We start from the raw sequence: 12256 nt of genomic DNA, 5'->3' as shown, positions 1-12256 counted from the left end.
GTGCTCCACCACCCTACCCTTCATTCTGCTTTTCACCAGAGCCTGGTCCATTCCTACCTCAGGGCCTTTGCACACACACTGCCTGGCACGCCACCGCCCCCCCAACTCCTCCCATGGCTGGTCTTGCTGGTCATCTGGTTTCAGCTCACATGTGGCATCCGCCTACTCCTGTCTATTCCTCCAGCTTCCTTCTTTCCTCCTCACCAGCCTCATCTCATCACAGCTGAAGGGCCGGAGTCCTGACTCTGCCCCTTCCCTATGGTGTGACCTTGGGCGAGGCTCCTGACTTGACTGCTTTGGCTTCCTCACCTGTCACAGGGTTATAACAACCCTGCCTCACCAGGTCGCTGCGAGGGTCTAGCTCGGAGTGAGCACAGGACCCGGCAGCAGCGAGTGTTGCTGCCCCCACACTGTCGCGTGCCCCCAGCCTACTCTTCTGGCTGATGCTGAGGTTTGTCTCGTGGCATCTGTGGCCGGACGGATGCCTCCAGGCCAGACCAGGCCCCGTCGCAAACAGGACACAGCTGTGGGCTCTCATCTTACATCGCACGGGCTCCCCTTTCTGCGCGCCCTCCTTTCCTGCAGGGGCCTGGCGACCTCACCTGGAGCCCTGCTCGTGGGAAAGCCATTCTTCAAAGGAACAGAGCACGTACAACCTGGCTGGAAAGGAAGCGCAGGCCACCCCGGCCTCGGGGACTTTATAGCTTGCTCAGAGCAGTCCCCCTGTAAAACCCCTCCTTGATGAAAGCGGGACCCCCCCCTCCCCCCACCACCACTCACTTCCCCATAAATCTGCTTCTTATAAAACTCGACTTGGGCGCCGGGTCCTCCTCTTGGGCAGCTCGACCCCACAGCCCCACAGCCCCACAGGGCGGCCTCAGGGGCGCGGGCTGCCGGGAGGTCCGCACAAGGCAGCTGCGGCGAGTGGCCGGGGGCCACCGTGCTCGGCCTTCGCGTCCTTCTGGGGACACAGCGGTCTGGGGACCACCAGGCCGGTCTTGTCTGAGGAAACTGCCTAAACAAGCACAAGTAGAGAAAGGCAGCCAGGAAAGTAGGTTTGCTTCTTTGCCTTGGGCTTTGTACTTTTAAGTGTTTCCCTCTTTTCTTTCTCAGGAATGGCTCTCTGGTAACAAGCACACCCAGCGCCCCCAAGCCCCGCCTCGCCGCCTCTGCAGCTCTGGTGCGCGGCACACCTCACACCCGAGCTCCCGTCCCACCCTCCAAACACCCCGGTGGGTCAGCGCCGCGTGTCCACTTTGTGGGTGAGGAAGCTCAGGGGTTCAGGGCGGTCGGGGCTTCCCTGGCCGGGAGCAGCAGAGCTGGGGTCACACGTACCAGGCTGCCCCGGAGCCCAGGACTTGTCTCCCCCTTTCAGCGTGAGCCCCTCCCTGGTCTCCTGCCGGTGCCGCAGACCGCAGGCCAGGCCCCTCGAGCACCTCCTCCTTGGGGACGGGGCTCAGGCTGGGGCCATGTGGCTGTCCTGGCCTCCTTCCCCATCTACTCTTTTTTTTTTTTTTTTTCCTTACTAAACTTTTGTTTTAATGGGTCTTAAAATTCTATGACAAATTTCTGGCCAAGTTGTTTCCATTAAAAAGTTCTGACTGAAAAACAGATAACTTAAAACCACCACTCTCTTGACCACACACAAAGGCCAGGCCCCAGGAGTGCGGGCTCTTGCCTTCGCCCACAGCCCGCTCTGCCGTGGCACACAGCCCGCCTCGGGATTCCAGACCTCGTCTTTATGGTAAGAGGGAGAGGCCTCCGAGCCTCCGCACATGCTGTTCCCTCCACCGAGAAGCCCCTCTCCTCTAGGCACGTGGGTCCTGCCTCCTGGCCCGCTGTCTCACCTCACGGTCCTGCTGCCCTGGGCCCAAACTCTGAGCAGCCTCCCCTGAAACCAAGGCCCTTCACCTGCTGGCCTTGGCTGGAGGCCAGGCTCGGTCCCAGCCTGGGGCTGTGCCTGGGCTCCTCCGGCACTCGGGCTGGCCTGCCTGCCCCCCCCACCCCCGCCCGCGTCCAGACGGCAGCAGGCTCCCGGCCACAAGGACCCTCTGCCGGCCGGTGACCCGGTGAACATGCGGGGACCGAGAAATTGGCACTCGGCCTGGTCAGGCCTCCAGCCTACCCTGGGGAAGGGGACTGTGGGGGATGGGGCCCCAGTCCTCCTGGCCACAGCCGGCCTTCAGCCCAGAAAGGAAAACAGCTTCTCTGGTCACATCTGCCCATTCGTGGCCCCACCTCGCCTCCACATAAAAACACCGGGAACACCGACAGCCCCGGGGCGCCGGGCGGCGGGCGGAGCTGGGAGGAGCTCCGTGCAGAACCAACACCAGAAGCACAAAACGGCCATTCAGGCCGCCACCAAAATTCTCTGGCCGGACCCTGAGGCCCCCGGAATCAGGACGCGGCGAAGGGCGTTTCCAGGGGCCGCCTGTTTCTGGGGGGCGGGGGGAGCCCGGGCAGCACGGCCAGTACTCACCGTTGGAGCGGTGGATGCAGGTATGCTGGTTGTCGCTGAGGAAAAAGCCACTGTGGCACTGACACTCGTAGCTGCCCATGGCGTTGACGCAGATCTGCTGGCAGCCGCCGTTGTTGTCCTGACACTCGTCCACATCTGCAAGGACACAGGGAGGGACGCGGATGTGATCAGTTTCCCCAGGCGGTACGGCGGGCACTGCCCGGAGCGGCGCGACAGTGACCCTCCACAGAGGTACTCCACGTGGTACTCCTCGGTGGTACCGCACAGAGCGATGCTACAGCAACACTCAGAGGTGCTCCACGCGGTACTCCATGGCAACGCTGCACAGAGAGAACTAGGGATACTCCACGGAGGTACCCTGTGCGATACTCCACAGAGCTGTATCCTCAGTGACACTCCACAGAGGTACCCCGTGTGGTTCTCCACAGCACTACACTACGGTGATACTGCACTGAGGTACCCCGTGTGGTACTCCACGGAGCTGTATCCTCAGTGATACTCCACCGAGGTACCCCGTGTGGTTCTCCACAGCACTACACTACGGTGATACTGCACTGAGGTACCCCGTGTGGTACTCCACGGAGCTGTATCCTCAGTGATACTCCACAGAGGTACCCCGTGTGGTACTCCACAGAGCTGTATCCTCAGTGATACTCCACCGAGGTACCCCATGTGGTTCTCCACAGCACTACACTACAGTGATACTGCACAGAGGTACCCCATATGGTACTGCACAGAGCTGTCCTACAGTGATACTCCACAGAGGTACTCCACGATGGTACCACACAGAGCTATCCTATAGTGATACTCCACAGAGGTACTCCATAGTACTACACTTTGGTGATATTCCTCAGTCCCATGTGGTACTCTAGAGAGCTATCCTACAGTGATACTCCACAGAGGTGCTCCACGGTGATCGGGCACAGAGCCATAGTATGGTGATACTCCTTGGATGTACTGAATGTGTTACTTCATTCAGAGTGCATACTACAGTGATACTCCACAGAGGTACCCCGTGTGGTACTCCACAGTGACACCACACAGAGCTATACTGCAGTGACCCTCTCTAGCAGTATTCCACAGCAGTACTCTATGGTAGTACTCCACGGACATACTCTACATGGTACTCCATAACAGTACTCCACGGAGTTACTCCATAGAGGTAGAGAGTTATAACGGTTGTAATGCCAGCTGACCCTCAGCATCCTGCGTGACCCGTGCCGTTCTAAGTATCTGACTTATCCTAACTCCTTTAACCCTCACGGCAACCCTGTACATCAGATCCCGGTAGTAGCCCATTTTATAGATGAAGAAATTCAGGTCCAGAGGGGCCAAGTCACCTGTCTTGAGGTCCCACCTGGCAGCCTGACTCCTAGACTGTGATCTTACTGACACTGCTGGCCTCTCCCTCTCTAGGAAGACTGTGCAACCGGCGCTGTCTACCCCCGACACACGGAGCCTCTCCAACTACTCAACTCTAGTGCACCCTCTTTCTTCAATCACACCTCAGATTCACGACCAGTAACACAAGACCTGGCAGCCAGGGAGAGGCTAGAGGACAGGTCAGCCTGCCTTCTGCCTCACAAATTGATTTCAAAAGTCTAGAGCACGGGGAAGTTTTTCAAAGGCCCTAACCTCTGGCTGCCAAGACAGCCACGGAAGGTCGCCAAATAGTCTTTCCCACTCTCCGGGAGAGACAGACCTCAGGGCTGACACTCATTTTTGACCAGAGGCCGCTGGCACAAAGGGTGCTCTTGGCTGAAAAGAGTCTTTATGGAGCTCCGGTCTTGAAGAGAACAGCATGTTTCAATTACCAGAGTCATAACCCCCTACACTGTCAGTTTGTTTAATGAAAAAAGGGCTTCTTAAACCTTAATGTGCCATGTCTGTATTGTCATTTTAATAGGCAAAAACATGAAACCACAAAGGCAAGGTGAGCTACTGGCTGCTTCTAGCCAATCCCCGGACCCCCAGCACGCACATACACAGACGCGCGCACACACACACACTTTGGCAATAAGCTTTTCACACGGTTCTTTTAAACACAGCTATCATTTAGTGCTGGAACGAAAAGAATGTGAATATTCTTTCACATCTGCCCAGGTCAGAAGAACCAGGCAGACTGACCTGCACTGAACCAGAAGAGGACTCAGCTCTGGAACGGTGTCAGCTGGGTCCCACTGAGGCTTAGGGACGACAGCCCGCTTCACCACCCGAGAGACCACACGGCTGCCTCTGAGGCCAGGGCTGAGGCAGGCCGTTGTTCTCCGGCAAGCTCAAATGTCGGCTGTGCGGCAGCCCGGAGGGAGGCAGAGCTCTGAACTCTAAAAGCCACCAACCGTTACAGCTAAAATGGGGAAGGTGGCTCTTGCTGAGAAGAGACCGAGTGCGCGTGGGCGCGCGGGCTCCCAGGGTTGCTGGGAAGGCCAGAGAGGGATTATTCTGAAAATTTCACAGACTCTGACTCAGTGAGGGCTCCCTCAAGGCCCAGTGCCAGTGTCACCCCTGCGGGGCACCTCCCCTCCCCCTCAGTAGTGTCTGCCTCCAGGGGTCTGTCCCCTGACTACACTAGACCATGAATGGCTCTAAGCCAGGCACCAAGTCCTATTCATCCCACCAATAACAACACAAAGCGAACATCCCTCAAGCGCTCATTACGTGCCGGCATGGGCCTCACAAATACCAGCTCACTCATCCTTGTTGCCGCCCCGACAGGGATGCGCTGCGGTTGTGGGATGTCTCCGTTGTACAGATGAGGACACCAAGACACAGATGGCCAAAGTCACTTGAGCGAAGTCGCACAGCTGCTTGGAGCAAAGGCAGGACTTGAACCTGGTGTCTGTCTTCTGAGCACGAGCCTTTGCCTCACCCCGAAGCCGGCCGCGCCAGCCAGCACGTTCAGACTAAGGCTATGAAGAACCAGCTCTTTTAACGTGGGCTGGAGCTGGGTCACCTTGAACATGTCTGCGAACCCCTGATGCAAATGCACAGCCAGAGTCAGCCTGCCAGGAGCACACCTGGGGTTCCGTCCCATCTCTGCCCCAGGGACGCCCCACAGAGGCACGTGTGGTGGCACGCGTCTAACGGCGAGATCTGCTCGTGGGACTCGGCCCAGACCCCTTCGAACCACGTTCTTTGCTCTTCTTCCTGGGGTTCTCACATTCCTTGCTCTGTGCCTCGGCCTCCCCAGCTTTAGCAAAGGTTCAATCGGAAACCAAACAAAACAGAGGCCGTTGAGTGCCAAATTCATGGTGTAAAACACTACTCGGACCCCACGGTGAATGAGCTCCCGGTGCCACCTATCTGGCCTGGCCCCTCTCCTCACTTCCCCGGGAGCCGGGAGCCAGAGCGCTGTTGACGCTGCACGTCGACAACTTCAATGAGCTGGCGGAGCGCTGGGCCTTGGGACAGCGCTGTTTACACTAGCCGGGAACAATGACTCTCCAGCACTGGTGAATAATTTGAAACAAATGCAAGGCCGTGTAAACATTTCTTTCCCCCACTCCCAAATGACAAAGCCCCAAGATTAAGCAGGAGGGAAGAGGGGGCCGCCTCCTCTGCACCCTTTTCCACTGTGGTCCAAACACACGCCTCCCTCAAGCTGGGCAGGAAACCACAGTCTCAGAATCCCTTTGGGTAGCCTGTGGTCATGACCAACTTCTCTAGGGGCTGGATGAAGGGCCTGATGCCCTCTTCACACCCCTCACGCCCCGGGGCTCAGCCCCCAGACGGCACTCACAGTGAACACTGGAGAGTGGCCAGCAGGAGGGGCGGGGTCCGTGAGATGGCTACCCACGGGCCTGGGGGAGGCTGGGTTGACCTGGGGCAGAGCACTATGGGAAACACCTAACCCCCAGCCCTCCTGAGGGGGGGCAGCCGGGCACACATTGTTCCTTGGCCCCCGCAGGACTCAGAAAACTCTGTGATGAGAGGTCCCGCATGGCCAGGAGGGAGCCTACATCTGGGAGTCAGACAACCTGAGTTCTGGCTCTGGCCCGTGGCCTGTGGCAGGTGCTCAGGCCTCATCTGCGGAGGACATGCAGACTGCACCCCCCAGGAAGCCCTCCTGGATTGCTGGAGGCACACAGCCCTCGTCCCTCTCTCCCGTGGAACTGTTCTGTGCACGGATGAGCCCCAGTGGGGGAGTCCCACCCCACCACGCCCCTACCAGGGAGCATCGGGGTCAGCTGCACAGGGCCGGCAGCCTGGACAGAGAGGCCAGGACTCGCCAGCAGGGCACCCAGGGTCTGTCTTCACAGATCTGCACCAGAGCTCCACACCGGGGGCAGGATTCTTACCAGACAGATTCTCAGATGAGAAAACGGAGACCCCAGGAGGGGAAGAGATATGCCTAGTGCTATAAAACAGGAAGAAGAGGGAATTGAAGCCAGATGAGTGCGGATCCAAAGCCTTTCCATGCTCTTCTGTGATCTGGCTTCTCTCAGTGAGGACATTTCAAGTCCAATCACGGCGACCAGAGGTGGTTCCCTGGGTGTTTCTGCTTAATACACCAGCCCTGATCTTATGTGCTTGTGTCTCCCAAACTCCTAGTCTCTGAAGTCTCCCTGGTGCCCAGCAGAAATTGCTCACCCCCTATGCCCGGACTTGCCCTGCCCTGGACCTTGGGCTTGGTCATCCTGTATCTGCTCTGGGCTGAGGAGAGACCCGAGTCTCCCCTATATGCCTGCCCCCAGTGGCTGGTCAGACTGAGTAGGCGCTAAGGATTAGCAGGATAAACTGAATGGCACCTGTGTGCTTGTACATGCCAGTGATGGGGAGCTCACTACCTACAAGGCCAGTCCCCTGGTGCAGACAGGCATCCTGATTCCTTCTGGGCACACAGAGGGGTGCATGCAAGGCTCTCCACAGCGTGCCACCTCTCCTGTAGTGGCACCCACTTCTGCTGTTCTCAGAATATACCCTCTGTTCATACTCGCCTTCGTATGCAAACACGTACCTCCTCCTGGGGTACCCTCTCCCTCCTCGTCCAGACTGAAGTCCTTGCCTTCAAAATTCACCCGAAATGATTTTGCTCATTCATTCCCTCTACAGACCCTGAGCTGAGCACCTGCTATGTGCCACCCTCCCCAGGAGGTGCCGGGCATCAGTGAATATCTCCATTAAGTCCCCGTTCACCAAGCTGCTGTGGGACCGGCCCTGAGCACAGAGAACAATGGCGAGCTGGGCCCAGGAGGGCGAGCTGGGCCCAGGAGGGCGAGCTGGGCCCAGGAGGGCCCAGGAGGGCAGGGAGATTCGTGCCATGAGGCTGGAGGACTGAGAGGTGTTGTGGAAGCAAAGCCTTGTGGGCACGATAGGGCACAGGTGGGGAAGAGCCAGTGACCCCCTGGGCAGAAAAGGAGCTCTGGAAGCTTCGTGGCCTGCACACCCCCTGTTGAGGAGACCCCAATGGCTCTCACAAACCCTGGCTCTGTCACGGACCCCTATTCGCATCAGTGCTGCTTGGGAAAGAAGCCCGAGCACCATCAGCCAGTGTGGCCTCGGGCAGAGGCTGAGCCCGTGTGCGGGAAAGGTGTTCCGTCTCTGCACCCTGTTGGAAGCTCATGGTCATCCCTCTTCCTTTATGGCCACAGCAGAATGAATATTCCCAGAAGTCAGGGAGCTCCTGGGCACAGGGACTTAGCTGCAGAGCAGAGAGGAGGCCCTGTGGGTTTGGGGGCAGGCTCTGGGCTCACAGTGGGAAACTCTCTTCACTGGCAACGGAGGAACGGGGGGACGTATTGTGGCGGCCAGACCGCAAAGCCCCCGCTCTGTGAGGGTCCTGTGCGGCCCTCCATCACTGGCGCCTGGACCAGCCAGATCATTCTCTGCAAGGCCCTGGCCTGCAGCTGCCTCCCTGCCCGCCCCCGGGGAACGTGCTCCCCTCTTGGACACACACACACACACACACACACACACACACACACACACACACACCTTTGTGCCATGACGACTGGCAGAGCCCCTCTTTTGGGCTGGGGTGGGGCCAGCGGGCAAGGGTACAGGGAGGGGAGGGGAAGCTGAACTGTGGCTAGTCACGGCCTCAGGGAGCTGTTTGCTGGTGGGGTTGCGGGGACACCCTCAGAAACAGATCGTCCCGAGGCAGTCTGGGATAGAAGACACATGGCCTCTGCTCTGGGTAGGCTGCTCCCCAGCCCGAGGCCCAGTGTCTCATTCATTCAGCCAACAGCTGAAGGAGGATAGAAGGTGCGAGGGAGGGAGGGAGACTAGGTGCCAAAGAAGGCCTCACTCCAGCCCTGCCCTAGCCCCCATCCCAGGCACTCTGGCCCGAGAAGCCCCCTCCCCAAACACCTGAGCAGTCACCAAGGCTGCCGACTTCCTTACGGCCTTGCCCGTTTGTTTGCCTCCATGACCGTGGCACCATCCTGGCTTGGGCCACAGTTCCCACCCAGAGGCACAGTCCACATGCCCCTCCTTGACCTCCAGGCCTCCGGCCACCCCTCCCAATCCCAGAGGCCAAGGTGACCACGCTAGCTGAAAGAGGACTGGCACGCTGGCACCACAGACCAAGTCCAAACAGAGTCCCTGGGGTCAGGTGTCCCCACCTGATGCTGTAGGCCTGACAGAAGGTGCGGGTGCCGGGTCAGGGAGAGAGCTGCCAGCTGTGACTCTTGCCCAGCTCTGCTGGGTGTGCCCATCGCTGATGGGCACAGGCCAGCCAGCCAGAGGGCCGTGTCTGGGATGGGTCCGTGCGCTGTGATGGCCGCGGTCGCTTCCCAGCAAGGATTTCAGAGCTGACACCAACACGCTGCAGCTCGATCCAGTTCCGGAAGGCCTCTGCAGGCAGGACTGTGGTTTGCCCCTGAGGTTGCTTTTTGGCCCAAGGTGCTAGTGTTTATTTTTATTAATAGCTGGCTGTTTGTCCTACTTTGGGCCAAGAATCCAGGTTTTCAGCTATTTATAATAACTAAAAATTACTTCTGGATCCAGCTTTGGTTGCTTTGTGTTTCCCACGAACGTTTCACGATTTGAAACAGAGACTCTGTGTTCTGCTTGGGCCCCACCCATGTTTTCCTGGCTGCCAAGAGCCTACTATGTGTCAGACCCTGCGCCTGGCTCCGGCATCGCAGACCCCATTGAGGGTCCAAGAACAGAGGTAGAGGCCCCGGCGCATCACAGGAACCAAACTTGACCTCCGACCCTGACAGCTCCCTGCTGGTCCCTGAGGGCTGAGGCCCCAGCCCTTCCCTGGCCCCTCTGAGAAGGGAGTCTTAGGCAGAAAAGCCTCTTGGCTATCGAGCGGCTCTTGCAAAATTGCATTTGATGAGTTAAGTGTAAATAAATGCGAACCAGATGGATGAGATTTCGGGTAAAATACACATGGGTCTTAGAGCTTTGGGGCCTGGGTTCTGCCAGATCCAGGACACTCCCTGAGCTGTCAGAGGTACTGGCAAAGGCAGGGGGGGGAGGTACGACCGGGGTCCCCTGGGACCTGTCCGCTTCCTGGTCTGGGCATCAGCTGGGGCCTTCTCTGGGGCGCCTGCCTCTCCAGCAGGTCAGCTAGACGTGGGAGACACGGGGTCTCCCACTGTGGTCCTGCTCTGACACCAAGCCCCTCGGGTTGGGCCTGTGTCCAAGCTTAGGAACCAGAGATCAGGCACATGACAGGTAGGGTCAGCTTTCCAGACCTTCAAGCTCACTGTTCATGTCCAGACCGGAGGAGCCAGCCCACAACAGGACATAGCTCTGCTGAAGATGTTGGCCTTGACACTCTGGTCACCTCATCCCTCAGCTGGGCCCCACCTTCAATCCCAGCAGCTGCCTCGTGGTCCTCCAGAGATCAGGGAGCAGCCCTGACTGTCCCTAAGGACTAGAGATGCCGCTGGCCACTCCTCCTGACAACAGTCTCTGTGAGGTCTCCCTGTGACCTCTAGCATCAGGTGCTCATCCTTGCCTTACCAGCTGGGGTACAAGATTCAGTGAGTACCCGCTGTGTGACCTTGGGCAGGTCGCTTAACCTTTTGGGACCTTGGTCTCCTTTACAGAACAGGGATAATAGGTGCCTCAACTTGTATCAGGAATTAAAGAAAAGAACGTGGTAAAGCACTGAGCACGGTGCCTGGCACACACAGAGCGCCACCAAATGTCACCAACCGGTGAGCGCGGCCACTGCAAGTGCTTCAGAGAATCACAGGTGTGAACTTGCCCTGGGGGATGGTAAGGTCCCTTCCAAAGTGGAAAAGTGACAACAAGCCACATCCTAAGGGAGCTCTTGGCCTGTGGTCTCCAAGCAGGACAGCTTCAGCTTCTGGAACTGCTCCCTCCTGACACAGGTGTGGGCTAGCGAGCCACCCTGTCACCCTTCCCTGGGGGACCCCAGCCTATCAGGTGCTTAATGTGGGCCCCAGAACTGGACATGGAGTCATGTGTGTGGCCTCCTTGGGGTGTTGGACAAGCCCCACTCCCTGCACACACTACCTATTTTATTTGTCCACATAGTCTTAAAGACTTTTTTTTAAAAAAGTATTTATTTACTTATTTTACAGAAAGAGAGAGAGAGACTGAGTGGGGAGGGGCAGAGGGAGAGGGAGAGTGAACCTCGAGCAGACTCCTGGCTGAGCACAGAGCCTGATGTGGGGCTCGATTTCACGACCCTGAGATCATGACCTGAGCCAAAACGAAGAGTCAGATGCTTAACCGACAACGCACCCAGGCGCCTCTCCACTTAATTGAGATATGATTCACAGTACATAAGATTCACCATCTTAAAGGGTACATGTCAGTGGTTTTTAGTGCATTCACAAGGTGGCGCAAACATCACCAGGATCTAATTCCAGAACATTTCCATCACCCCAAAAAGAAACCCTGTGCCTGTGATCAGGCAACCCCAACCCACTGCTCCCGGCAACCGCTTGTCTACTTTATTTCTCTACGGATGGGCCTATTCTGGACATTTCCTGTCAGTGCAACCAAACAGCATGTGTTCCTTGTTGTCTGGTTTCCCTCACATACCATGACGTTTTCAAGGCCCATCCACGGTGAAGCACGGGTCATCCGTGTTTACGCCTGAATAATATTCTACTGTTGGGAGCGACCCATTCACAAGCTGATGGACCCGCGGCTTGTTTCCACCCTTCAGCGGTTGTGATGAGTGCTGCCGTGAACATCGTGATCAGGTTTTTGTGCGAACATGTTTAAATCCTCTTGGGCGTAGACCCAGGGGCAGCACATCGGGTCACGTGGTGGTTTCACATGTAAACCGCTGGAGGAACTGTCAAACCCGTTTTCCACGTGGCTGCACCATTTCCTGTTCCCATCAGCGAACCACGAGGGCTCCGGAGTTTCCACGCCCTTACCGATGCTTGTCGTTGCCCCATTTTTAAAAAATTAGAGCCATCCTGGGGGTGCGAGGCGGTGCCGATTAGGGTTTTGATTTGCAGTTCCCTGACTGACGGTGTCGAGCCGAGCGTCTCTCCATGTGCTTGCTGTCCATCATGCGTCCTTCTCAGGGCAGTGTCTGTCCAGTCCCTGGCCCACTTTGACGTGGGGTTGCCCCTCCCTCTGCTGTTGAGTCCCGAGAGTCCTTCAAACACCCCACATACGAGCCCCTTGCTGGGTGGCGGCAAAGATACTTTTGCATTCTGTGGGCACTACCTCCTTAAGGCCGCCTTGGGAAGCACTACGCCCTGGGAGCTGCACACCTGCGGGCTCTGTTCCGGGAGAGGCCACCCTGTCCCGGGGCTTTTCCTGCTGCCTGGCTGCCAACGCTGCCCACACCTCTGGGCTCGTCTGCTCCGCCAGCCTCAGGCGTTGCCATCA

At 57.7% G+C, this 12256-nt stretch overlaps 1 protein-coding gene across 3 annotated transcripts in view; it reads right to left on the bottom strand.

The window, feature by feature from the left end:
• SCUBE1 (signal peptide, CUB domain and EGF like domain containing 1) overlaps window positions 1-12256 on the bottom strand; it is a gene marked incomplete at both ends in the record, with an annotated part of 135585 nt that overhangs the window by 80843 nt on the left and 42486 nt on the right. For all 3 annotated transcript variants that reach the window (XM_080811620.1, XM_080811621.1, XM_080811622.1), the window contains one exon: window positions 2480-2614. In XM_080811620.1, coding sequence (XP_080667746.1) covers window positions 2480-2614 — 135 coding nt within the window. The remainder of the gene's footprint in view (window positions 1-2479; window positions 2615-12256) is intronic.

This window comes from Martes martes (genome assembly GCF_963455335.1).
Source record: "Martes martes genome assembly, chromosome: 8".
NCBI lineage: Eukaryota > Metazoa > Chordata > Mammalia > Carnivora > Mustelidae > Martes > Martes martes.
The sequence above is the reverse complement of the archived record's forward strand: the minus strand, read 5'-3'. Positions and strand labels throughout refer to the sequence as shown.